The sequence below is a fragment of the Oryctolagus cuniculus genome, chromosome 9, assembly GCF_964237555.1.
Source record: "Oryctolagus cuniculus chromosome 9, mOryCun1.1, whole genome shotgun sequence".
NCBI lineage: Eukaryota > Metazoa > Chordata > Mammalia > Lagomorpha > Leporidae > Oryctolagus > Oryctolagus cuniculus.
In genome coordinates, this window is record NC_091440.1 from 91,740,202 (window position 1) to 91,768,172 (window position 27,971).

The window sequence follows — 27,971 nt, forward strand, 5'->3', positions numbered from 1 at the left end:
AAGTAGGTGTACAAACTTGGGCTTACTAAATGCAGCATCTGAAGTCTAACCTGGCAAAGCAGGCACAAATGAACATTATCGAAACGTAAGAGCAAAACTACTAGTTACTATGGGGATAGAAATACCTAGCACATCTCTGTTTAAGCTCTCTGTGCTTCCGTTTTCTTCACTCAGCATCTCTTACGTTAGATGGCAAAAATAATTTAGAAGAGTGAGGACAATGGGGAAAGGTAGGTTTGTGGATATAAGTCATACCTGGATAGGAGTCAGAAGTTGTGGGGTTCCATTGCAGAGCAGGGTGACTACAGAAAATGTTCATGAAATATGTATTTCTATTTAAAAAAAACTAGAAGATACAGTTTTGGATGTTTTCGCCAGAAACAAATATTAAATGTTTGAGTAGCTATGTGTAATGTACTGAGATTGGACTGTACACAATATATCTGTGTACTTAAGTATCACATAGTATCTCATCAGTGTGGACTATAAAGTACACAATTCAAAATAATATAACTTATGGTTCAGTAGGATGTTATGTGTTTGACCTGAGAGTGATATTGCCATTATTGCTCTGTGTTCTGTGGGATTTCCCAGCAAACAACCTGCTGGCTAAATTCAATGGATAGCCCCTTTACTTCCACCTAAATAAAGTCAAATGGAACTGCCATTCGAGATTGCATAGAATGCACAAGCCCCAACCTGAAACCAACAGAACTGTTCCACAATCTAATCAACATACCAACTGTGCCACTCAAGCTCCACTTATTATACACCAAACACATTTTTGGAAAATACCATTATTTTAAATGTCTTTAAACCTAATAGCTAACAGACTTTTTATATTTGGGACCTTTACAATCATCTGTGTGGAGCTGCGTTGTGGTGCAGTGGGCAATACTGCCAGCCTATATCAAAGTGCCATTCAACTCCTGGCTATTCCACTTCCAGTCCAGCTCCCTGATAAGGTGCCTGGGAAAGCAATGGAAGATAGCCCAAGTGCTTGGGCCTGTCACCCATGTGGGAGATGCCAAGATGGAATTCCTGGTTCTTGCAGCCATTTGGGGAGTGATCCAGCAGATGGATAATTTCTCTCTCTCTGATGGTTCTGCCTTTCAAATAAGTAAATTAATCTTTGAACACAATAAAATAAAATAATCTGTGTGGGGTGGATTTTGGGAGTACCTGGGTTTGCACTTCATATGGGTTTACTAAAAGTAGGTACCTGGGTTTGTTAAGAAGCCACAGCCCAGGAGCCAGCGCTATGGCACAGTGGGTTAACGCCCTGGCCTGAAGCGCCGGCATCCCATATGGGCACCAGTCGAGTCCCGGCTGCTCCTCTTCTGATCCAGTTCTGCTATGGCCTGGGATAGCAGTAGAAGATGGCCCAAGTCCTTGGGCCCCTGGACCTGTGTGGGAGACCCAGAAGAAGCTCCTGGCTTTGGATTGGCGCAGCTCCGGCCATTGCAACCATCTGGGGAGTGAACCAGTAGATGGAAGACCTCTCTCTCTCTGTCTCTACCTCTCTGTGCAACTCTTTCAGATAAATAAATCTTAAAAAAGAAGAAGAAGAAGAAGAAGCCACAGCCCACACTGGGAGTACCTTGTTTTGAATCTTGCTCTACTCCTGAATCCAACTTCCTGTACGCCCTTGGGAAGAAGAAGACAGAGCAAAGTGGTTGAGCTCCTGCCACTACATGGGAGACCTTAACTGAGTTCCCAGCTCTTGGCTTTAATCTGGTCTAGCCCTCAACTGTCGTGGGCATTTGGCAAGTACACCAGAAAATAGAAGCTGTCTGTCTACCTGCCTGTCAAATATACAAATAATTAATGGCAGATGCCTCTGGTTTCACCTTCAGTAACTAAGTCCTTTTTCCCTGGGTTTACTAAATGGAGTATTTGAAATCTAACGTGACAAGGTGGAATCAAGTCTCAATAAAATGTTGTAAATCAAGATATTCAAAGCAGAATCAGGTTAAAAATTAGTGTTTTCAAAATTCATTCTTTCTTAATAAAATTAACTTTTTATTGCATATCTTGATAAGAGTTGCAACCAGACAAAGAATGAAAGTCTATTTGGCACAAAGAATGGTTAATTGTTCATTTCCCCTGAAAGGCCAAAACAGAATGACTCAAACCACTAAAAGCGTTTACTACAAAAATGGCCAAAATCTGATTTAATAACTCTAAAATTGTTCTTAAGACTGAGGGCTGAGATGAATATTACAGAATGTAAACAAAATTTTACTTTTCTTTCTGAAATAAAGGTTTGGGATGCTTCCAGAAGGTAATGTAAATTTTGATGATATCTGTACCAATCTATTTTGTTTCTATTTAAAATTGCTTTAGGATTGTGTAATGTCCCCAGTGTCAATCATTCTGTGATCGTAAAAGAACTAGCACCATTTCAATAAGTTTCATAGATAGTCTAGCTAAATACACATGAACAAATCACACATGGTCAAAACAAAAATATAATAAAAATATTTAGTGAAAAGTCACATTTTAACTGCCATTTATGGACTTAAAAATACAAATAAAATCTTATCAATTTGATATTCAGCTTGTAACTGGCTCAATACATAGCCTTGGCATGTTCCCTAAAATTGTACTGAAGCATCTTTTTGAAAAGTTAAATGCAACTTTATACCTTCATTAGTTATATTAGAGGTAAATAGTTAAACAGTACACTCATCCCTGGGTCTCTTAAAAAAACTGGAAAATCTTAGTGTAAGTTTCAAATTTTAATAATTATAAATTTAAAAATTTTACACGTGCTGAATGATAGCAGTGCTATAACATTTTGTGACCATTAAACCACAAACTCACTGCATAGAGCATCTTTCTTTTTACAGAGAATCAAATCACAATACCAATATTTGCAATGTGTCATAATTTCAGGTGGTAAAAGACACCACACCAGGAGGCCTAGGCTCAGAGCACACTGGAGGTCAGATCCCCAGGAGGTACATAGTGCAGATGCAATATTCAGTCTCAGGCTAGGAAAATTAGTTGTTGGTACATGCCTGACAGCTCCTAATAGCCAACAGGCCTAAAATGCAGATGGAAAAGGAGAAAACAAAACCTCCCCACTGCTGGGGAGGCCTGGGATAGGTGGACAGTGAGCCACAGTGGGCGAGGAGGGGACAGATGGCTTGAGCTGTGAGCCTCGTGGGTGTAATGCGCAAGCCACACCTCTCAGGTTGTTCTAGGGAATCACCACCAAAGCTGGGTAGAATGTCCCAGTCTTTACAAAGACTTCTGCATAGAGACTAGAGGCCAGCAACAAATTTCTTAATTCATTCTCTTTAAAACAGAACAGATGGCCATTATAAGCTTATATTTCTACCTGAACCAAATATATTCTTTGGCTAAATATGTCAAGGGTTCCTATTATAATCAATCAGGCAAATTTCAATGTTCCTTTTTATTTTCAACTAAAATATGTTTAAAGTTCAACTTGAACCATGGTACTTCATAGCAATTTGAGCTCAGCTATATGCTTAATTTCCACATTTTTAAATTTTAGAAAATCAATTTAAAAGAATTCTTAAATGCAATGTTTTCAGAACATGGATACCAAGGCAGATGATATAAAAAATTTAAAACATAATTATAGCCTCAAATCAGCTATATTATTTTGCAGAAAAATTTACAGGAAAAATGATAAAGTTAAAACCTCATATCCAAATCAGTCCTTAATCTGGTTAAAAAAAAAAACACCACCACCCTAAGAAGTATTGTGGTTCCTTCTAACTTGAAAGGTTAATATTTTACTCAGGAACCAATGGGACCGTCAGTGACAGCTAACTTAGTAAGGTCTAATCATAACCACCTCTAACAACAGAGGTGACAAACAGAATACAAGTAAAAATGTAACAGAGAAAAATAGCATTTTCAGGGTTCAACCGAGACAGTACACTTAGCAACTCAAACTTAAACTCTTTGAAATGGACAGCTAGCTCCCTTCAATACTTGAGGGGTTCATAGAAGTATTAACAGAAATGGGAAACATGATAGTATTAGGACTAGAAAGACTCGACATTTTTGATCAAAGAGAAAGTTCAATGAAAGAAACAGTAAGAGGAGTGTTAAATAATGCTGACTGGGGAAATGCTTGTTTTTTAAAAGAAAATTGTATAAAAAAATAACCATCTCATCTGAACAGAGTAGTGTAATAAACTTAGATACAGTTTACAATGTAATGATTGAATTCTTAAAAATTTTTTTTTAAATCCTGTAAAGTTTGTTTACATAAAATGTCACACTTATACCAGACAAAAACCTCAATTCAGTGATGTTAGCATGCCACTCTCTCCCAGTTACTGTGTTGGAAAGGCAATTATCAAATACCATCAAGTGGTTTAGCGACCCAGGCAGCCGCTGACCCAGCACAAGGACCACAAAAGCAAATTAACTCTTTTAGCAGAGTTCCCAGAACATGTTTACAGGGGCTGTTACATCAATGCAAATTGTGAAAAGAACAAAGTTCTTAGAGATGGTACCCTGGGATTCTTAGATTATTACTTGGGAAGCCAACAGGTCAATGAAAATGAGAAATAAATTGAATAAAGGATGTATGGAAAACTAGAGAATACAGGATACTATATGAACAACAGAAATTGTATAAGACACAAAAACCTAAAAATCAAATATTGATCATGTCCCTTTAACATATATAAAAAAGGGCAAGAATGTTTGTCTTGAACAATCTTTTGACAACAGTTTTAACAGTGAAAATCAATTTTCTAGAATTAAGCCAGTGTTTTTGATACCCACTGGGCCAAGAGCATTAAGAAAAACAAAATAGTGCACATAGCTAAAGACAAACTTGACCAAGTAAAAGATCCACACAAATATCCAAGCAGGCAAACATATACACCAACACCCTGAAAACAGGTTAGCCACTACAACTGAGTGGCATCGCCATTACCTACAAAATGGTGGTGGCTCCCCTCCCCCACACCCTAGTTGCCACTGATCAACATGGGGGTGATCTCTTAAATATTATTTGGTCCAATCGGAAGTAAATTTTGTTTTAATTCAAATGCCATGTATTGCAACATTGTAATAGGATCTAGGCAAATTTAGTAAGTATATTTTTCCACATAGATCAAAGTTGTCTTTTACTTACAAAGATGCCTTTCACTTACCAAGACATTCCTTTCCTACTCCTCTTTATTTTTAATAATAACTTGATTATAGTTTTGTCATAGCCAGTGGACCTATCCACTCTGTTGTGAATTTCAGTGCCCTTTGGCAAAGGGACTATAGTTTTCACACACACACACACACACACACACACACCCTACACATATTGAACAAGGCTGAGGGAGCTAGGAAACAAAACACTAAAAACAATGCAAAACAAAGTGATTACTACTGCATATCACTTCAAGTTATTTAAGGAAAAATAGACCTAAAAATAATGCATCATTCAAAGTACTTTTTAAAACAACAACAAAAAAAGCTGTATTTTTCATGAAGAATGCTGTTAGCATTCCTCCTAGCAGTCTTTTAAGATATTTTGCTCCACCTTAAGTGTTACTCAATGGGGATACTGAGAAGAGAAATGTTCCTCAAAGAGTCAACAGCCCTTGGGCCTAGCACTCTTCTATCTAAGGACACATGCACAGTTGGGAAGTGATCGGTGCTCCAGTTCTGATTGCTATAACTGTTAGCAGCACAGAGTTCCAGAACATTCTGACTGCATCGCATGTGAAGATGTATATGCTATATGTGAATCAGTACAAAACTGGATATGCAGGATGTTTTGCAGCCAGGACTGGGCAACACGTGGGAGGAGAACGCTGGCCCCTCCACAGCAGTGAGGGATGCAACTGCGCCGAGTCCTCTGCCCGTCACAACGGTGAGCAACTTGGGACTACAGTGGGTGGAGTTTCATATGCCTTAGTTTTCATTTCCATAATTTAAGCTAGCACACAGAATTAAGGGAAGCATGGCAGCAGTAGAAGAATCCTGATTAAAAAGAATAAACTAGAGGATCTAGATTTCTTTTCCATCTCTGAAATTAAATTCACATCGCTCCTATGACTTGAGGGAACACCCACTCTAGCGTCATTATTGCCCCTAATGCCCCAACGTGCAATAGTCCATGTGAATCAGTAATTCACATCCTTTAAAGTAGTTATTGCTTAAGCAAGCCATTCAGAGTAGATATGGGCTGTGTGGCTGGATAGAAACACACTCAAAAAGTTAAAACTACACAGGAATGAGCATTTCATTTCACTCACAAACCCACAAAAACACACGCTCAAGAGGGGCAACAGGTTCGTAGCAGCTAACATCCTAAATCAACTCTGAAGCATCAGAACTTGATTTCTTACCAAAAACAAATCTGCTCTTTTGTATTTTCTTTTTAAAATTAAGGCAATGAAATGGCTACAGTTCCTAAAGTTCTTTTTATGGAACAAAAATATACACGTATTTTCTTCCTCAAGTCCAGGCCTCAGAGTATGATTATAGACCTGTATTACATAAAACCTGCAACACTGGGTTAACATAAAAAAAGAGAGGGAGAGAGTACTAAAAAGAAGCTAAAAAACAACCTGGTGATGTTTCTTCTTCCTGCTGAATTACAAACCTAATCATCAAAGGGAAGAAAAGATGGACAAAACAAAGTCTCTGAAGGATTTTTCAATGTCTCTTGCATTGATTCAAAGCTTTTGGGATGATGAAGGGGAGGAGCTTATTAAAATGAAGACTCTAGGGTCCAACAACCAGAAATTCTGACTCTGAGAGTCCAGAGTTGAGCCCAAGAACCTGCCTTTCCAATCAGCTCCTCAAGTGAGCAGGTGGTCTGTGGACAACAGTATGGAGTGATGCCCAGCGTATATATCCACCTGATATTTAAAAGCGCAAGTTCTAAACTTTGGCTGGCCACCTATGTTTTGATAAAAGGGAAAAAGGCACTGAATATGTATTTCATGGTGCCCATATCTGTTTGCACATATATGGAATTGCATTCAGAAATTTTCAATCACCATTCAAAATCTAGAAGACATACATATGACAGATTGTGGCTAACACCTAACAGCAGAAGCTGATGCAAAGCTGACCTCTCCTGTATCACTGCATTACATAAGAAAGCTGCAGGCTCTCCAAAATCCAGAACGGCCAAATGAACTGAGGAACAGGACAAGACTCAAGTCAACTTTCAGCAATTCAGTGCACTTTGCAGAAAGGATCTAAATTGAGCATAAAGTTTTGTTGTTTATTTTACACAAAGGAGACCACCAACGTTTGCCATAAACTCTTCTAAACTCTTTAGGAAGGCCATCTTCTGTTTCCGATCCAGCGTAGGAGGCGTGCTGCTTGCAGTGAGCTTGTTGAAGGCATCTGCTAATCTCTGGTAAATGACTGGGTCTTGCTGACTTGACAGTAATGTTTCCACCAACTCGGAATACTCAGCCTATTAAAGAAAGAAACTATACGTGAGAGTATGTTTTCCCCACAAGGTCATGTGAGTATAGACAGTATCAGTTCTAAAAGGCAAGGGGTGACAACTGTATTTAGTAGTTTACATGTATAGAATATTTACTCCAGGTACTGCTCTCCTCTTTTACACGAGGATCAATTCACTTATTATATGTCACCTTACAGTGAGACAGCACTGTGTATAGTCCCACTTCATAGATGAAGGCTTTGCAGAACAGTGAGATGAAGGGACAGAGCCGAGATCACACCACTGAGAAGCAGGAGTCCAGGCGCTTTGGTTCCTGGAACCATATAATCACCAAGGTTGTGCTGTTCCCTCTCTAAGTTCTCGGAGTACACTATCCATATTTATTTCACATTTTATATATAACATGACTTCTAATAGTTGCCCTGAGGCCTGTAGAGATGTCTTGTCAACCCAGTTCTGGAGGACATCAGAGGATGGCAGGAGGTATGTGAGAGAGGGAGAGGGGAGAGAGTGGTAAAGTATGTTTCAGGGCTTTCTCTAAGTAGAGGCAGAGCACAGTGAAGGCTCTAAGCCAGCACGGTACCTAGAAGTTCTTGGAGAAAGGGCAATACAGGTATATGAGGATGGCAATTTCTACTTTTAAGAACCCCTGTCAATAAGACTTACAGGAGGCCGGCGCCGCGGCTCACTAGGCTAATCCTCCGCCTAGCGGCGCCGGCACACCGGGTTCTAGTCCCGGTCGGGGCGCCGGATTCTGTCCCGGTTGCCCCTCTTCCAGGCCAGCCCTCTGCTGTGGCCAGGGAGTGCAGTGGAGGATGGCCCAGGTGCTTGGGCCCTGCACCCCATGGGAGACCAGGAAAAGCACCTGGCTCCTGGCTCCTGCCATCGGATCAGCGCGGCGCGCCGGCCGCGGCGGCCATTGGAGGGTGAACCAACGGCAAAAGGAAGACCTTTCTCTCTGTCTCTCTCTCTCACTGTCCACTCTGCCTGTCAAAAAAATTAAAAAAAAATAAAAAAAAAAAAAGACTTATAGGAGTGGGATTGGGTGTGGGCTAAAGGAAAACACAAGCAGCTCGGAAATCAGCTCTCTTGAAAAAAGCTGGTCCGCCATTATTTTTTCATTAGCTTCTTAGGATATCAAGATTAACTACAATGGTGAAACCAGGTATTAATCATTTTTGGGTGCAGGTTCCAAAACCCTTGCCCAATGCATGGAACAAGACCTGCTCCCTAATTACTCTCTCCAAGGAATAGGCCTGCTCACAGGGGACCAAGTATAGACTCCAATCATTTCCCTACTCACAAGAAATGGTAATGCTTCTGGTGCCAGGCCAGGTCAACAGGGAATCAATCACCCCTTTCATTTCCAGATCCCTGCTGTCTTCCCTACAGCACGCAAATGTTAAACCAATCAACCAACTAACCACAGGGGAAAAAAGCATTCAAAATGTAATGGTTTATACACATGGAGACAAGAGGCCTACATTCCCAGAAGCAACAAGGAAATCAAATGACAGAGGAGGGCCACATCGGACATGGGCATTATCCGTAGCAAGTGGCCACTAAAGTAGACAGCACCCTCAGCTCAGGGCATAAATGGTACAGAAGTCCATAAGTGATGTCTTCCAGTAGTAAGGAAGAGCTCAAAACCCTATCTTTTGGGTGGGTGTTGGGCAAACTAGTTAACACACCACATAAGACAACAAAGTGCCTGGGTTCAATGCCTGCCTCCAGCTTTGGACTCCAGCTTCTGGATAATAGATACCCTGAGAAACAGTAGTGATGGCTCAAGTAATTGGGTTCTTGCCATCTATGTGGGAGATCTGGACTGTATTCCCAGCCACAGGCTTCAGCCTTGGCTCAGCCCCAGTTGTTGTGGGTATTTGGGGAATGAACCATCTGATGGAAGCCTCTCTTTTACTCTCAAATAAACTTAAAAAAAAAGTTTATTAAGAGAAAAAATTCCTCTTATCATTTAAAAAAAGGAAATTAACATGCCAAAGCTTCTATAGCTAATCACATGGGCAAGCTGGGAGATAACATGTGCACTAAAGGGTGATGGGACTCAGGCAGCATATGATACCATATGCTTCTTCTTCTCACACATTTCAGAGGTACTGTTCTAACAGAATAAGGAAGGGAGATGGTTGAATCGACCTAACTTTCCTTCTGCTACATTAAACGCAATGTCCTGAGGCTTTAAAAGGTTCAACAACACAAAGGAAATAATACACGATCTTCTATACTATGCCATGAAATAATATACTGTTCTCCATACTTTCTTTTTTTTTTTTTTTTAATGATCTTTTTTTTTTTTTTTTTTGACAGGCAGAGTGGACAGTGAGAGAGAGAGACAGAGAGAAAGGTCTTCCTTTGCCGTTGGTTCACCCTCCAATGGCCGCCGCGGTTGGCGCGCTGCGGCCGGCGCACCGCGCTGATCCGATGGCAGGAGCCAGGAGCCAGGTGCTTTTCCTGGTCTCCCATAGGGTGCAGGGCCCAAGCACCTGGGCCATCCTCCACTGCACTCCCTGGCCACAGCAGAGGGCTGGCCTGGAAGAGGGGCAACCGGGACAGAATCCGGCGCCCCTACCGGGACTAGAACCCGGTGTGCCGGCGCCGCTAGGCGGAGGATTAGCCTAGTGAGCCGTGGCGCCGGCCTGTTCTCCATACTTTCTAAAGGCACACTTCTCCTGGTCTCCAATCTTACTCATCTTTACAAAATTTGAGTTCTTCAAAAATGGAAGCTGCATACTCATTATTCACTCCTGCTTATTCTCCTGGCTCCTAGCATGGTTGTGTAAGTGCAAGCTTACGTGTGAAGATCACTGCAAGGAATGATTCATAATGGTGGGAGAAAAAGAAATGCTTTAACTGATAAATACCTTGTCACATAAACATAGGGAGAGGCAATAAAAAAGCAAAGAAATACTGGTTCAATGAAACAGAACTGAGGCACTGAGGCACAGATCTGCTAAGAACCGGGAACTGTATTATGTATTAATGACCTATCATCTCCGAATGAGCAGAGTCCCATTTGCAAAGAGTGTGTCCAGTACCTGGTGCAAACACACCAACGTGTAGAAAGCTTCACCAGCTGCAGTGGTCATCTCTGTGTTGTGCTTTTGCAAAACCAGCATATCAAAAACCAGCTGAAATGAGAGAATACGACTTCTAAATAAAAATACAGAAAAATAACATAATCTTCCCGCCTCTCGCTAGTATTCCTCACAAAATAAAGAAATTATTTTATCTATTAAATCATCTGAAAAGTTCAGAAAATGATTTTATAAAAACCCAAGGATAATTTAGAGTTATTATTTCCTGTAGTATCTGAATTCAAATTATCAAATTCCCCATTAGAAAAATAGAAAATCAATATTCAAGAGAACAAAAGTGAATGAGAATGATGTGTCCATGGAGAGTTGATCTCCAAAAAAAAGTTACTAGAAAATAATTAATTCCATCTTTATGGAAGAATATAAGCATTTTCAAATTTGAATGTTGAATTATGTGCACTGTCATACTTATCTTAGATAATTTTTTGACCTATCATTCAAACATCTTACCTTAAGAAAGTGCCGTGTTGCTAGAAAAAGCGGTGAGTCTGTTTCTTGTGCTTTTGCACACTGTTCAGCTAAGGGTGTCAAGGCCTCCAAGCAAAGCTGGCAAACCTCCGAACTCATTCTGATCACAAAGGTCAAGGATCAAATGAGACTGGCTATATCTGACTTATAAAAGATCAAAAAACTATAGCTAGTATGAAATGAATTACAACTTACAGAAAACTCAACAACAGTATATGACACTACTAATTGGAGCCTTAATGAAGGAGTGACTTTAGTAACTTGGACCAAAACCATAGGGGTTTATAAAGGAGGACAGCCCAAGGCAAACCAATAGAAGAAACACCTAACTGGGGCAGTTACAAAGCTAGAAGCTCTATGGTAAAAGAAAGCTGAGCCACAAAAAAGAAATACAAATTTAAAATAACTTTTCTTTAAGCAAGATCTTTCCCCCCAAGTGATAACAATGTTCATTTAAAGGATATGATGTCATTCCTAGTTCTAAGGAGTACATCAGACTTTTAAACAGATCCTCAGGAAGCTGTGGTATTTTTTCAGGAAAAATCTCACAGATAAATGTGATTAATTTATAGTATTGATTACAAAGAGTTGGAAACTGAAAAAGAAGTATTAGATACAGAGATGATCAATATTATGTAATTCTTATTTTCATTAATGCAATGAAATAAATTGACAGGCTTTTAAGTATTTCTTTAAAATGTGTACAAAATATAGAAAACAAGACTTAATTAAATGCAAATATAAATTACAATAGAATAGTAACTAAAGTAATAATAAAGTAATACTAAGGGGTATAAATAATAAAAGTAATAAATAATATAAATACTAATAAAAAGTTATAATCAGTAGAAATTATATCTTCTGGATAGTTAATAAAATCTCCACATACAGTCGACTAAACTTCCTTACTATAATATGGTTTCTGTATGAATGCTTGGCTCATGGGTTGTCAGTATTGTTCCAACGGTTGAGACATTTCTCAAGGAGAGAAGTGTATGGTTATATTCTGCTATTCTGGGAATCTAAAAACACTCTTATTCTTACATTCTGCTTCCAAATGTTTCTTGACAAGTCTCTACTCCCTTCCTCCCTCTACCTCTGCTCCATATTTCATGTGTACAAACACATGCATACACACAATCTTTTCCTCTCCATCTATGTTCTTGTCTCCACCCCAAGGACAACTCATGCCAAAAGACCTCCTCTCCCCAGTGGTACTTATGGGAAGAACAGGGCAGCCTCACCATCACCACGCCCTCAGTAATGACTGGTGACAATCACACTCAATGTAGTCAGAAGGTGCAAAAATCTAAAACTGCATTACTATTAGTTTCTTACCATTCCAATTCTACATAGAGTGAGACTGGGCAAATGCCTGTGTCTGCTCAGTACCTCAACTTGAGAAAGAAGTTCAAGAAGTACTGGAGGAAAACACCTAGGCACATGACTTATTTATTCGCCTAATGACAAAAAATGACAGAATCAAAAGTGCTGGAAAAACTCAGTTTCTAAAAGGAAAAAATTTTTTTCTGTAGCACTGGGTCCGTGTTAATGAGAAGCAACCAGAAGTAAGTACAACAGAAGTGTAAAAATCTTATTTTAATGCACACTCAATAGACACAAGTTACTCATTAAATCAGAGGTATATCTGTGTCTTAAGATATCCCTGAACATCCAGAATACGTAGAGAGACTCAATGTTCACACTCACTTTCTTGACTTACCTTCAAAAGATCCTGTGACATCAAGGGCAGAATTAGGTTTACTCCATACAGCACAACATCAGCTGCTGATACAGATCTATTTGCTGCTTGCCCTGGCTCATGACCTCTAAACACTTCATCTATTAAAAAAGACAAATTATGCAGTCTTATGGCGGTACATCAATGAATCTCCTACGTTTATATTCTACTTTGATAAAAATGAAAATAAATTCAAGCCCCAAAGCACATTTGGTCAGTCGCCAAATGCACACAAAGGCAAGGGCTGAGCCAGGCTGTGCTAGGAGACAGGGACTCAATTTAGGTCTCTTATGTGGGTGGCAGGGACCCAAGTACTTGAGCCATCACCTGCTGCCTCCTAGGGAGGAATTAGTAGGAAATACTGTATCTAATAATGCTGGACTGGGAGCAGAGCTGGGAGCTGAATCCAGGCACTCTGATGGAGGACATGGGTGTTCCAACCACTGCCTTCACTGCTGTGTCAAACACCCACCCATCCACTCTAGGTCTAAACTGAGCTGTGGCTTCCTTTCGCCATAGCGTTTTTAGGTCTTCACACTCTTAGAAAGTCTATGGAAGAGTTTCCAAGAGTCTGCGAGCCAACTAGTACTGAATGTGAAACTCCACTGGATAGTATAACACATTTTTTGAAGGCGAGACACATCTGGCCTAGAAAATGCTAAAAATTCCTAGACTAAGAAACACCAAACTGAAACAACTGGAAGACCTGAGGAAGATGCATTCTGAAAGACTCGGTCTGAAAACAACAGAAAGCATCCCACTAAGGGAAAGTTTGGACAGTGCTTTTCAAGCCATTCACCTCAATATCCCTAGTTAACTGGATAACCCTTCTAAATTGTGTAACTGATAGTGCTTATCGCAGGCTAGACACCGGAAAAAAAATGGTGGTTCACAGAATAAGGAAAATGAAGCAATAAATGAAAGTGAGAAAAAACAGTCATAGATTGGGTACAGCTGTGGTAGAGGACTCCCAAGGTCAGACAAAAAAAGAAAAAGAAAAAGAAACTTACCCTAGAAATGGAATGTGGTCATTATCTGCTTGACTATGAATAACTGTAGTTCCTGTCTGCTTCTATGTAACCATTTCAGGTTCTGCTTGCTTGCTAGTACAACAATGGTATTAACCGATGCCAGACAGCATCCAGATCAGTATGTGTGTGGAAATATCAACAGTAACTATGCACCAAAGCGCAGTACTGTATCAATTTCTGTGGCTACCATGTAACATCAGAATACTCAATCAACCAATTGGCGCTGTGGCATAGTGGGTAAAGCTGCCGCTTGCAATGCTGTCATCCTATATGGGCGCTGGTTCGAGTCCCGGCTGCCCAACTTCCGATCCAGCTCTCTGCTATGGCCTGGGAAAGCAATAGAAGATGGCCCAAGTCCTTGGGCCCTCGCATCCACATGGGAGACCAGGAAGAAGCTCCTGCCTCCTGGCTTTGGATGGGTGCAGCTCTGGCCATTGCAGCCAACTGGGAAGTGAACCAGTGGATGGAAGACCTCTCTTTCTCTGCCTTTCCTTCTCTCTCTGTGTAACCCTGATTTTCAAATAAATAAATCTTACCAAAAAAAGCCCACTCAAATGTATGCATATAGTCACATAATGGAGACACAGAGGCTAAAACCATATATAAGGAAAGACTCCCTCTCTGTTCAGGGCTCTTTTTGGGTAAGAATCCAATGAATGTGGCAGCATAATAAATTCAGACTGCTTCCTGGCGCTGGCATCTCCTCTCTGTTCACGAATCCCAGTACACATGGAGTTGTATAGAACTTTACAAGTAAGAAGTAAAAAATGTTGGCTGGCGCCATGGCTCAATAGGCTAATCCTCTGCCTTGTGGCGCCGGCACACTGGGTTCTAGTCCCGGTCGGGGCGCCGGATTCTGTCCCGGTTGCCCCTCTTCCAGGCCAGCTCTCTGCTATGGCTCGGGAGTGCAGTGGAGGATGGACCAAGTGCTTGGGCCCTGCACCCCATGGGAGACCAGGAAAAGCACCTGGCTCCTGGCTTCAGATCAGCGCGGTGCGCCGGCCGCGGCGGCCATTGGAGGGTGAACCAACGGCAAAAAGGAAGACCTTTCTCTCTCTCTCTCTCTCTCTCTCACTGTCCACTCTGCCTGTCAAAAAAATAAAAAAATAAAAAAAAAAGAAGTAAAAAATGTCTACTATCATGAATGCACAAAATACAAGAAGAGGAGCAACCGGGACTAGAACCCGGTGCCCATATGAGATACCGGTGCTGGCCCCGAGGAAGAGATTCTCAACATATTCAGGGGAAGCCAGTTGGTGTGAAGCAGTGGGTTAGGCCTCCAACATCCCACATTGGAGCACTAGTTCAAGTCCCAACTGCTCTGAGTCACATCCATATCCCTGCTAATGCAGGCATCGGAAGATAGCACAAATACCTGGGACCCTGCCACCCACCTGGGAGACCCAGCAAGGTTGCAGTCTACTACCTTTGGCTGGGCCCAGCCGCAGTCATTGCTGCTATTTGGGGAGTGAACCTGTGGATGGAGCACTCTCTCACACAATCTCTGTCTCCTCCTCTCTCTGTATCACTCTGCCTTTTAAATACATAAATCACAGATGTTTTAGGGGAATTGATATTGAAAGAAAGGGGAGAGCTGGGAGAGGCATTTGCGGGGACAGCCTGTGTGGTCTCCCAGGTTTTCAGATCAGCAGCACTTCCCCCTGTCTGCCAGTCTAAGAACTATGTTAAGCAGTGGGGAGAGAAGGAAGTTGAGGGAAACTGTCCAAATAACTCAGATTTTAATTACTGATTAGGTTCTTGCCTGTAGCCACAGCTGTGTTTTACCTACTGACTACCTGGTGCAAGGTCCTTTGGCATTCTGCAGCTGATTCTAACGATCTTTTGAAAGGCCTTTATGATTATGATGCCCTTATTACTAGTCAGTAAAGGTGCAAGTAAGCTTATTGATTCCTCCACATCATTTGTTGGTGAGCCTCTCGGTTCGATCTTCAGAGTGTGACCCATCAACCCCACAGTTCAGAGTTTTCTCCCCAAGAGGTTTCCAGGCTGCACTTGGGAAACTGCCAGGTTTTGCTGGGGAGGCCACCTCAGAGGACTGATTAGTCAATAAAGCGTAACTCAGAAGAGACTGGTGTCTGCAGGCACACACTGGGATTTGAATCCTATCCTGCAACAATGTACCAGCTTTGCACTTGTGGGCAAAGGATTTAACCTCTCCATGCTTCTGCCTCCTTATCTACCAAGCACAGCAGCAATGTACCTACTCCACATCACTGTGAGAAGTCACTACTATCACTTTTTTTTTTTTTTTTTTTTTTTTTTACAGGCAGAGTGGATAGTGAGAGAGAGAGACAGAGAGAAAGGTCTTCCTTTTGCCGTTGGTTCACCCTCCAATGGCCACCACGGCTGGCGCACAACGCTGATCCGAAGGCAGGAGCCAGGTGCTTCTCCCGGTCTCCCATGGGGTGCAGGGCCCAAGCACTTGGGCCATCCTCCACTGCACTCCCAGGCCACAGCAGAGAGCTGGCCTGGAAGAGGGGCAACCGGGACAGAATCTGGCGCCCCAACCGGGACTAGAACCCGGTGTGCCGGCGCCGCTAGGTGGAGGATTAGCCTATTGAGCCGTGGCACCGGCCCACTACTATCATTCTTACAAGAAGGAGGCCAAGCCTGTGGTCCCCACCCTCACTTCAAAGGGATGTACTTTTATTTGTTTACTAAACTAAATTTCCTCATAGCATTTCACTTAAAGAAAACAATCTTTAAATAAAATGACAGTAACAACAAAGCCACATTTAAACACTACCACACTAGCCTTTACCTGTATCACTGAAATCTATGAATTCTTTTGACAGAAGGTTAGTAAGAAGTTCCATAATGAGAAGTAGGTCTTGGTATTGTTCCTCTTCTGCTGTAACATCTATTCTTTGCCGCCCTAAATTATTCTTAGAATAAACTTGCAACAATGTAAGGCAGGCTTCATATAAGTTCATAGCTTTGGACTGTAAGAAAACATGCATAAATTATACAAATTGGTAAATTCAGGTGGCAAACAAATATACACACTAAATTCTAAAAATATAATGCAGGTAAATTTACTCAGTTCTGGTAGCAGCTTTAATTCTTGCTTGAAACAGTAAAACATTAACAATAAAAAGTACCTATTACAAGCATAATTATGTTTAAAATATTGCCATTTTTCTAACAACACAATTTTAGGGCAAGATGTTTACTTGTTCACTTTTTTATTTGAAGGGCAGACAGACAGAAAGACATAGAGACAGATCTTCCATTTACCGGTTTACTCTCCACATATCCATAAAGGCTGGGGCTGGGTCAGGCTGAAGCCAGGAGACTGGAAGTCAATCCAGGTTTCCCCACATGGATGGCACGGACCCAAGTACTTGAGCCATCACCTACTGCCTCTCTAGGAACTGTATTAGCAGCAGACTGGATCGGAAGTGGAGGCAAGATCTGATCCAGACATTCTGATGTGGGATGTAAGCAGAGGCTTAATATGCACCATAAGACCTGCCCCTAGGGCCAGGATATATATTCATTCAACACAACTTTCTTTGAATTGTGAATTTTTACTAACAGTCTTTTTGAGATGTTTCATAGGAATAAAAATATTTCAGATAATATTCATTAAAGTAAAGCATCTGTAATTTTATTACGTCTTCAAAAAGTGAACTCTGAAGGGATAAAATTAAAAAGTGCTTACCTCCCCAAGATAGCATATCTGTTTATGTGCAACTTCAACAAAAACTTCTATAATGAGATTAACAGTCTCGGGAGTATTTTTGTAAACTTCCATCAATCCAATGCAATTGGTAAGGAAGTCCATTAAAAAATTAAAAAGGATCGCCACATTGTCAATCTGGGTAGCCTCGGCAATGCCACACAGGGCCTCCAACGTGGCAGTGATCTCCTGCTTGACTTCCTCTTGCTGGCACATCTGCTGAAAGTTTTCTTGGTTTATCACTCGTAAAAATCGCTGTTGAAGAGGCTGAAGAACCTAAATAAAACAGCAGGAATTATCTGACAGTTCAATTTACATGCTCTATTTATTTCTTTAACTTGGAAAAATGTTCACTTTCCAAACATCTGTAATTGCTAGAGGCAGGAAAAGCCAGGAGAACAAGGAATTTGTATCAGCTCATGACATTCCTTACTGTGAGGGTCATCATAACTGCTGGCACACATAAAGAAACGACATGTAAGCCTGAGGAACATGGCTTTCCTGAAGACATTCACAGATTTCTTCTATGGGGGTCCCCCACCTCGAAAGTGATTAGCAAAAAATAAAATATTAAGCCTCCACAACAGGTGTCCACAAACTTTTATTTTCTATAAAGGGCCACACAGTAAGTATTTTAGACTTTATCCTGTGCTATGGATAGCCACAGAAAAGATATAAACAACTGAGTATGACTGCTTCAATAACATCCATGAAAACAGAACAGGCCACATGTGGTCCATGGATTGCAGTCTGCCAGCCTCTCTTCTACAAGGTCAAGCCCAACACAAAGCTCTTCCCTACCTTGCACCCCCACGCCTTTCACCAATTTCTCTTGGCATAAAATAGAACTTGGGATAAAAAGCCTTGTCCTGTGTATAGGAGCGAGTACTCATATTCATGATGCCAGTCTCAATAAAATTTAGTTACCTACATGAAAATACCATTATTTAAAACAGGAATACACAGTCAGCCTGTATCTCTCCAGTTTTAAGTCATGACTGCTTCTGTTCCCACAGCTCTCTCAGCCATCAGGAGCAGCCTGCACACACACTGGTGACCCTGGGTCACTCATTTCAAGATGACAATATAACGTGTCTGCAGTGGTTGTTACAGGTTGAATTGTGACTACTCAAAATTTGTTAAGTGTGAATTTGAATCCTTAGCACTTCAGAATATGGAAATGCAGTTATTGCAGATATAATTAATTAAGATGAGGTCATACTGCAGTAGAGTGGGTCCCTAATCCAATGTAGCTAGTGTTTTATAGAGAGGAAATATGGATCGTAGACATGTACATGGGGAGACTACCATGTGAACATGAAGGCTGAGGTTAGGGTGATGCACCTACAAATCAGGAATGCCAAAGATCACCAGCAGAGGGCCAGTAGCTAACAACTGCCTCACAGCCCTGAGGAGCAATCAACTTTGCTCATACCTGTAGAACTCTGAAAAACTCCATTCCTGTTGTGTAAGACACTAAGTTAGAAGTGTTTTGTTACAGCAGCCTTAGGAAATGAATTTAGTGGCTAATTTTTACCTCCTTATTCAAGGGAAGAACATTTAACTATTTTTTTCATTTGCTTATATTTGAAAGGCAGAGAGACGGAAAGAGATCGCCCATTTGCTGGTTCACTCCGCAAAAGCCTACAGCGAGGGCTAGGCCAGGCAGATGCCAGGAGCTAGGAATTCAATGCAGATATCCTGCATGGGGGCAAGGGACTCAAGTACTGCAGCCATTACATGCCACCTCTCAGGGTGTGCATCAGCAGGAAGCTGGAACGGAAAGCAGAGGCAGGACTCTTAAACCAGGCACTCCATTTTGGGATGCAAGGATCCAAAACAGTGTCTTTTTTTTTTTTTTTTTTTTTTTTTTAAATTTGAAACAGTTACAGAGAAAGAAGGATGAGAGGAAGAGAGATCTTTCTTCTGCTGGTTCACTCCCCAGATGGCCACAACAGCCAGCATTAAGCCAAGCTGAAGCCAGGAGCCAAGACCTTCTTCTAGGTCTCCCACTTGGGTGGCAACGGGCCAAACCCTTGGATCAGAAGTGGAACAGCTGGGACACGAACCAGTCCTCATGTGGGATGCTGGTGTTGCAGGTGGCAGCTTTACGACTACGTCACAATGCCAGGTCCCCGAAATGGAGTCTTGACTGCTGCACCAAACGCTTGTTCCTCCAGAGATGCTTTTTTTTTCTTTCATTTTTGACAAAGTATATTCAATTAGTAAATCACCTTGGGTCATACCGAAATTTTAACAATATTAATTTATTCACACATGAACATGGGGTACCTTCACTGATCCTTAATACAGATTTAATAGTGAGTTGAGGGGCCAGCACCTTGGCACAGTGGGTTAATCCTCCGCCTGTGGCGCCGGCGTCCCATATGGGCGCCGGTTCTAGTCCTGGTTGCTCCTCTTCCAGTCCAGCTCTCTGCTGTGGCCCGGGAGGGCAGGGGAGGATGGCCCAAGTGCTTGGGCCCCTGCACCTGCACGGGAGACTGGGAGGAAGCTCCTGGCTCCTGGCTTCGGATCAGCACAGTTCCAGCCATTGCGGCCATTTTGGGGGGTGAACCAACGGAAGGAAGACCTTTCTCTCTGTCTTTCTCTCTCACTGACTGTAACTGTACCTCTTAAATAAACAAACAAACAAATAAATAGAGTGAGCTTGGAAATTGTGCCTAACGCACATTACATCTGGTAATAACCAAGGTCAACACCTGAGCAAGTATGGACCAACTGTAAACTAATAAGCTTCAAATTATGCATAAAGAGGCAAAATTATCAAAAGAGCTACTAGGACTGAAACGTGCCTGCTCACTGACTACTTCATGGCAACACACAGATAAAGCAAGCGAAGGTGTACAACAGGGTGCAATCTAAATAGAGGGAATCATTACCTCTGTCCAATACTGCTGTTTGGTTTCTGTGTCCATATGTGCAAAACCTCCTAAGACAAGAGCCTTCATCAGGGTCCTCTGCACGGGACTCGACAAGAAATTTAGAGGGGGGCTTCGACTTGCAAACTGCTTTGCTAGGTTCCACCAGTTTTCACACTGAATTACTAAGTTTGCCCTGCCAGTAGAAATAACAAAGCATAAGATGCATTACCTTCATTATATATACGACTATACTAATAAAACAAAAACAACTTTAAAAGTCTAGTACAATGAACTCAGTGATGATTTACAGGATACTACAGGACTCTGTTCCAATCCCACCACGTCACTCAACAACGTAAAATGTATGAAATCTCTTAATCATCGGTTTTGTAATTTGCAGAGTAATAAAAACCCTAAATCTCACAACTGAGGCTGTTATCATGGTAAATGAGGTATTACATAAAGAGTGCTTACAATAGAAACAGTAACTTAAAGGATTTAACAAAGAGTAGCAAGTCACTACAGTACTAATAACAATATTAAAAACATTCCTGGAATTTAGTATCAGTTTTTCTTTTCTTTAAAATAGGGATAAGACTAAAAGGATGCCCAAAAAAGCAACTGAAAATATTCTATATGAAAGAGTTTTTTAAACTATAAATTACTAAATAAGACTCTGGGGCCAGTGTTGTGGCGTAGCAGTTTAAGCCACCATCTGCAGTGCATCCAATATGGCACTGGTTCAAGTCCTGGCTGTTTCACTTGCGATCCAGTTGCCTGCTATTATTGATCCCAGGAAATTAGCAGAGGATGGTACAAGTCCTTGGCCCCCCGCACCCACATGGGAGACCTGGAGGAAGTTGTTGGCTCTTGGCTTTGGCCTGGCCCAGGCCTGGCTACGGCAGCCATTTGGGATGTGAACCAGCAGATGGAAGATATTTCTCTCTCTTTCTTCCTCCTTCTGTCTCTATAACACTACAGTTCAAATGATAATAGTAATAATAATAATAAATATAAATAAGACTCATATGCCAGGGCTGGTGTTGTGGCACAGAGGGTTAAGCCACCATATCAGCATTCCACATGGGCACCAAATGCTTCACTTCTGACTCGGCTCCCTGCTAATTTGCTGGGAAAGCAGTGGAAGATGGCTCAAGTGCTTGTGCCACTGCACCATGTGGGATGTAAGGTCACCACAAAACACACCAGAGACCCGGTGGAAGCTCCTGGTTCCTGGCTTCAGCCAGCTGGGGAGTGAACCAGCAGATGGAAGATCTCTAAGGCTATAACTCTGCCTATCAAATAAATAAACATTCCTAATAATATTAAGTGTCACTCATTAGGTTTTTTTTGGTACCAAATCCTGAACAGTCAAAACAAGATTAATTACAATATGAAAAAACTCTATTTGTATTTGTAACAATTGTGTGATATAGTTTTAACATACACTACTCCAAAACTGAAGAATCTAACTTAAAACCGAGTAAACCAGTTACCAGGCAAGAAGATTACACCAGAAAGCAAACAGAAGTTCTCTCTCTCTCACACACACACACTCACACATATACACACAGAGTCTGCCTCCAACAACTTAGACTCACCTTTCTCTTCGTTCCACCAAAGTGACAAGGAGCTGTACAGTATCATTTGCAAGGTCCTGCTCACTACTCCACACTGAGAGGTTACTGATGACTTTTTGTAAGAGGTAGCCAATGATCCACTGAGAACCCTCGGTATCTGCTCCAAATGCGGTACTGAATGGCAAACTTATCTTAAGAGAGAAAATAAATGTTTTACGGTCAGAAAGAAAAACCAGGTGAAAGAATACTTCATAAAAAATTATCTAAATCTGTAGTGGTTAGTTCAATTTTATAAATGTATTATTTCTACAAATCCAAAAAAAGGCATCCTTAATCCACTCAACATTTTCCAATGTGATTTTTCTGTCAACCTTAATTATTCTCATATTACTAGTATACTAATTTGACATCTAAACAAAATTCAAAGAATATAAATCAATCTATTTTCAAATAGTAATCTCTAACTTAACATTAGTTAAGATAAACTTAATCCAATGATGGGCTCTAAGGAAAATTATTCTAGGGGCCAGTGCTGTGGCGTAGCAGGTAAAGCCGCCACCGGCAGCACAGGCATCCCATATGGGCATCAGTTTGAGTCCCAGCTGCTCCATCTCTGATCCAGCTCCTAATAAAGCACATGGGAAGCAACAGAGGATGGTCGAAGTCCTTGGGCCCCTGCACCCATGTGGTAGCCTTGAAGAAGCTCCTGGCTTTGGATCAGCCCAGCTCCAGCTGTTGTGGCCATCTGGGGAGTGAACCAGCATATGGAAGATCTATCTCTCTCCACTTCTCTGTAACTCTGCCTTTCAAATAAACAAATAAATCTTAAAATAAAACAGTATTCCATTCATAAAATTCTCTTCAGTGTAGAAGCTGATCCAATTCTTAAAGTTACTTTCTCTTGAGAAAAGCTCCCAAATGTTCAGACTTCTGTAATTTCATTATAAACACAAATGAAGTTGAACAGTTTTACATTCTGACCTGATCGTATAGCTTTTCATCCACCAGAAGATAAGTCTTTGCCCAGCGTTTTAGAAACCAAACAATATCTTTGCCCATTTGGGGGCTTAGTAGATGAGTGAGATCTGCTCTTATTGCTCGAGATTCAACTTCTGAAACTCTTAGAACAGCAGATAATAGCCTGTAGATATAAAACAGAAGTCATTTATTTTTTAATTTTTAAATTTTTTTAGTTGTTGTCTAACCCTATTTTTTTCCCTACACATCCTTTTCTGTTTCTCAGCTCGCTGGATTTAGGCCAGGTTATACTTGAAAATATCATCAAAAGGACTGTAGACAATGCCACCTGCTATTTCTGATCTTCCACCAAGGAGGAGACAGGACAAAGAAGGGAGAAACAATGCTAGAGACATCCTTCTGTTGAATTTGTAACCACATGTATGAATTTCAGCATTACTGTCTAAAAAGAATTTATAGACTGAAAATGGAAAAATACATAAAATTACACATTCTAAGTACATGCAAATTTATTTTAGTACTTCATCATTACTTAAATACCCAAGTTAGCAAAATTTGTGTTTCCTATCTTGTTCATGTTATGGCTTAAGATCTGGGAACTGACTTATGTAAATTATAATGAATAGTGAGCCTTGTCTCTAAATCTGATAGTCCTCCTTATTTCCTAATGCATGTGAATCTTTGGTACTTTAAAAGTCTTGCTACAAAGATTACCTGCATTGTCACTTCCCACACAATATAATTCATATGGTTACATGGAATCGATAATGTGGATGACAAGCCCATAAGTAAAAATGTCTTTGTTCTGAGAGAGAGATGGGGGCACATAATCAAAAGTGGTGAATATTTAGCTTGACTTTAGCCCAAAGGCAAAGAAGCAGAGGATGTATTGAGAAAAACCCATCGTGATGCTACACAGTGAGTTACCAAACCAAGACAAAGATTCTAATCACTGAAATCGGGCCTCTACTCCTTTCCCCACTGTTCTCAAGAAGACGGAAGTCTCCTTGTAATGAAATTGCATGCACATTGGGGTCAGCACTGTGGCATAGCAGGTAATGCCACCGCCTGTGGCAGAATCCACATGTGGGCGCCAGTTTGAGTCCTAGCTGCTCCACTTCTGATCCAGCTCTCTACTATGGTCTGGGAAAGCAGTAGAAGATGGCCCAAGTCCTTGGGCCCCTGCACCTGCATGGGAGACCTGGAAGAAGCTCCTGGCTCCTGATCAGCACAGCTCCGGCCATTGTGGCCATCTGGGGAGTGAACCAGAAGATGGAGGACCCCTCTCGCTCTCTGCCTCTCCTTCTCTGTGTAACTCTGACTTTCAAATAAATAAATGTAAAAGTTAAAAAAAAAAAAAAAAAAAAGGACAAACTGCATGCATGCATCTCAGCTCTTTACCCAGCTGAAGACTCAGTGGCCCCTCACACTGTGGACACTACATCTCATAAAGGAGCTCCTTCCTTCTGCTTCCCAGGCACGTCATTTCCCATGCTCCCCCTTCCATCTGCTTGATCCTTCCCAGTCCTCACTGCAGCCTCCCCTTCTCATCTGCTTTAAATAGGTCAAAACCTCTTCTTTGTTTACTATCCACATATTCTCATGTCACCAACACACAAACCTTTAAAATTTATTTTAGGGCATTTATAAACAAAAAACTGCAACTATCTCATAATACATTAAATTGGTGTGTCAAATTTCTCCCTTAAGATTAAACATTTATAAATACCATTATTAGTCTACCAGAATGTGAAATAAAATGTTTAAATGAACACTTTAGATTTAAGCACTGGTATTTAACCATCAGTGTTCTGACATCCGTCATTACACATTTGAAACACAAACTCATTTTTCTTATTTTTATTTCATTTCCCCATAGAGCATTATCCTAATATAACAAAATTTTATATGCAAGTGTTTTATTGATCACATTATCTATTCAAACAAATGTCTACATTGTGAAAGAATTAATTTAAAAACTCTGAATGATTATAAGGCTTGTACATATTTAAAAATATCTTCTGCATTGCATTATCAGTATAAGACTCAACAGTACATATTGAACAAAACAACAAATTTAAATAAATTATTAAATACAAAAGATAAATTTTATAAATTTCTTAATGAAACTAACATGGCAGGGTTCTGTTTTCCCCACTTGGTTTATATATCTGTGGATAAAATTACTTATGGCTGGAATGAGCCAGAGTGAAGCAGAATTTGATTTCTATTTTTTAATACACATAACCATTGAGAAAACTTATTCCCAGAAATAAACAGAAGGTATTTCCAACACAGCAAAGACATCCAGTTATTTTAATTTCTTCCAAGTCATATCCAGGCTTATATGCAATAGAAATCTACCATCTGACCTTCACCTCCTGGTCACCCACAGTCATTCACTGTCAACAGCATGGTCTGGAACTGCCCCTGACCAGCACTTGTGGGATTTCAGGCACACACCAATCCACAAAACAGGTGTGAGCCTTGGTCTTTTCTTTGGTGGGGAAGAGTGAATCAAAGAGCCACAGAGGTAGTGGTCAGGCAGATGGAGATGAGCCCTCACAGCCTTTCTTCACTCTTTTCATGTCTCCTCACCACCATGCCCAACACCAGCAGCGGCCTCTTTCTATTTTCACTGCACGTCTATTAATGAGCACACTTCCTACCCTAATCAGCCTTGCTGCTTTATAGTCTATCTTCACAGAGCAGTACTTGGAAGATAACCGGATCCGTTCAGTTCCCTACTTCAAGTCCTTTCCATTTTCAGCCCTGCCTCATGCTCTTCCCTGCCTCTGCACCCTCATCTCAGCCTCCTTGCACACACATGGTCACACAGAAGCTGTACCAGCCTGGAATGCGCTTCACCTGGCTCTCTACACCTCAGAGTGTAGCACCTCCTTCAGGTTTTTCAGGATTTTCAATCCGTCTCTTCCAAGAAGCCGAAGCTCACCTCTGCCAGTGGATCGGCTGAAGCTAGATGCCGCAATACCCCCTTAGGGCACTCCTATCACATCCTCAGCTCCCCACACAAAGGGGCATTTTGAAAAACCACTGATCAAAGTACTTTTAAATTATTGATATGCCAATATTAATAACCTCAATCTTCCTTCAATCTCTTTCACATTATATCTGGGAATATTTTATATTCCAGACAGCATTCATAGTTCCCCAAATTAATCCTGGATTACATTTGCTTTTCATAATCCAGAAGTTAGCACAATATATCAAACACAGCTTTTGTTAACTTCCCACAATCTCCCCTGCTATCACTCGGGGCTGGACAGTATCACTCTTGGATGAACACAATTAACCTCCTGCGTCCACTGTTTATTCTCAATGCAGCTGCCAGAATAGCCTTTTGACATGGAAGTAACTCTTCTGCTCAAACCCTACAACAGCACCCACTTCATCTAAAGCGAGAGCCAACAACAGTGACAAATGCCCAAAGATCTTATGTGATTCCCCTCTATTTTCCTAACTCCACCTCCTACAAAATCTCAGCTCATCTGCTCAACTACAACAGCATTCCTGGTGCTCCTGAGTATGTCAGGCGTGCCTAGGGCTCCGCTTGGAATGCTGGTCTTCCTGACACCTGTCTGGCCTTTTCTCACAAGTCACCTGCTAACTAGCCTAGATGCATCACATGATGTAAAATCAGTGATCCCTACGCTGTAGGACTTTTTACCCAAATCACTTACTGTCTTCTACTACACTATATAATTTATTTAACTGCTCTCTTCTCTTACAAAGGGCTTTAAGAGGGGGATTGATTTTAACCTGCTTTGCTCATTGATGTATCCTAAATAACTAGAATAGTGCCTGGTATACACAGTAGGTGCCCAATAATTACTCACAAAATGACAGTTTTTTCAAGAAATGTGAATTACTTTTTGAGTCAAATGTTTCTACCACACACCACCAATTTCGCATTAATTCTCTGTACTAAAAAGATGGCAATTTTCTTTTGTTCCAGCCCTCCATATCTGTGCTCTCAGATACAGCAAAGTTTTGCTCCCATACTGACTCCTGGGATTGGCAAAATTCGAAAAAGCACTTAAAATATAAGGAAAGCTTTCCTGATGGTACTACCTAAGCAAAAAATATTACCAAGAACTTATCTTTAACATGAAATGAATTTTTCTTTAAGAATATTCACCACAAACCAAACCAAAGCAAAAGCATCAACTTCCATAGACACTAGATCAACTAACTATAGAAATAAGATACAAAACTTTTTCAAGAGTATTATTGATAAGTAGTGATTTTATTTCAAATGAGAAAGTAACAATAAAGGAAATAAATCCCCAAACATTTCTTGATATCAGCTTAATATTACAAACACTGGGAAAATGCATATTTTCTACTGTACACATTGTTATGATTTCCATTCTTTTGCAGTGAAAGAGAAAGAATGAAGAGGAGAGCACCCTGAGTTACTTATCTGGCAACTGACAAAAACCAATGCTATTCTCACTACTGACACCTCTGCCTGAAACCTGAACTCAAATTAAAGACACTGAAATTCAAAATGTTTTAAATCCACTCTTAGGACATACAAAGTCCAGCTTTTCCCCTCCATAATTTCAACCATTAAGAATTAGTAAGAATGCTGCAATTACTCTTAGGAAGAGTAAATGAATTCTCTCATTCGAGGCACTCTGCTGTCACGGAACTGCCTCTGATAGGACTCAAGTTTCACATATTCAGGATAAATACATCCATTTGTTGTGATAAGAACTGTAGTTTTCCTTAAGAAAGCCATTAAAACACAGTTAGGTCTTACGAATAGTAAGTATTTATTGGTGTTCATCTAGATCCTTCATTTAGGGTGCCTGTGAACACATCAGTACTGTTTTCTGAGGGACAAACATTCTGTTCATAGTACATTAGATCCAATACCTTCCAAGCCTCATTGTGTTCAGAATGTTTTATACTTGTTTCTTTACACTGAATGTAGCTGTCAATTCTCACTACAGTGGCTCTGCCTAAATACACTAAGCACTTGCTATCCTTGCATATTTCAAGGCTTCTTCAAGCTCTTTTAAT

At 40.8% G+C, this 27,971-nt stretch overlaps 1 protein-coding gene across 1 annotated transcript in view; it reads right to left on the reverse strand.

The window, feature by feature from the left end:
• Positions 1-2,470: 2,470 nt before the first annotated feature.
• XPO4 (exportin 4) overlaps positions 2,471-27,971 on the reverse strand; it is a 116,311-nt gene continuing 90,810 nt past the window's right edge. Inside the window, exons 14-23 of the mRNA XM_070049128.1 lie at positions 22,926-23,085; positions 21,966-22,135; positions 20,383-20,557; positions 17,465-17,758; positions 16,562-16,742; positions 12,731-12,849; positions 11,472-11,602; positions 10,990-11,107; positions 10,480-10,572; positions 2,471-7,429 (exon numbers count right to left, since the gene is read on the reverse strand). Coding sequence (XP_069905229.1) covers positions 7,232-7,429; positions 10,480-10,572; positions 10,990-11,107; positions 11,472-11,602; positions 12,731-12,849; positions 16,562-16,742; positions 17,465-17,758; positions 20,383-20,557; positions 21,966-22,135; positions 22,926-23,085 — 1,639 coding nt within the window. The 3' untranslated portion in view covers positions 2,471-7,231. The remainder of the gene's footprint in view (positions 7,430-10,479; positions 10,573-10,989; positions 11,108-11,471; positions 11,603-12,730; positions 12,850-16,561; positions 16,743-17,464; positions 17,759-20,382; positions 20,558-21,965; positions 22,136-22,925; positions 23,086-27,971) is intronic.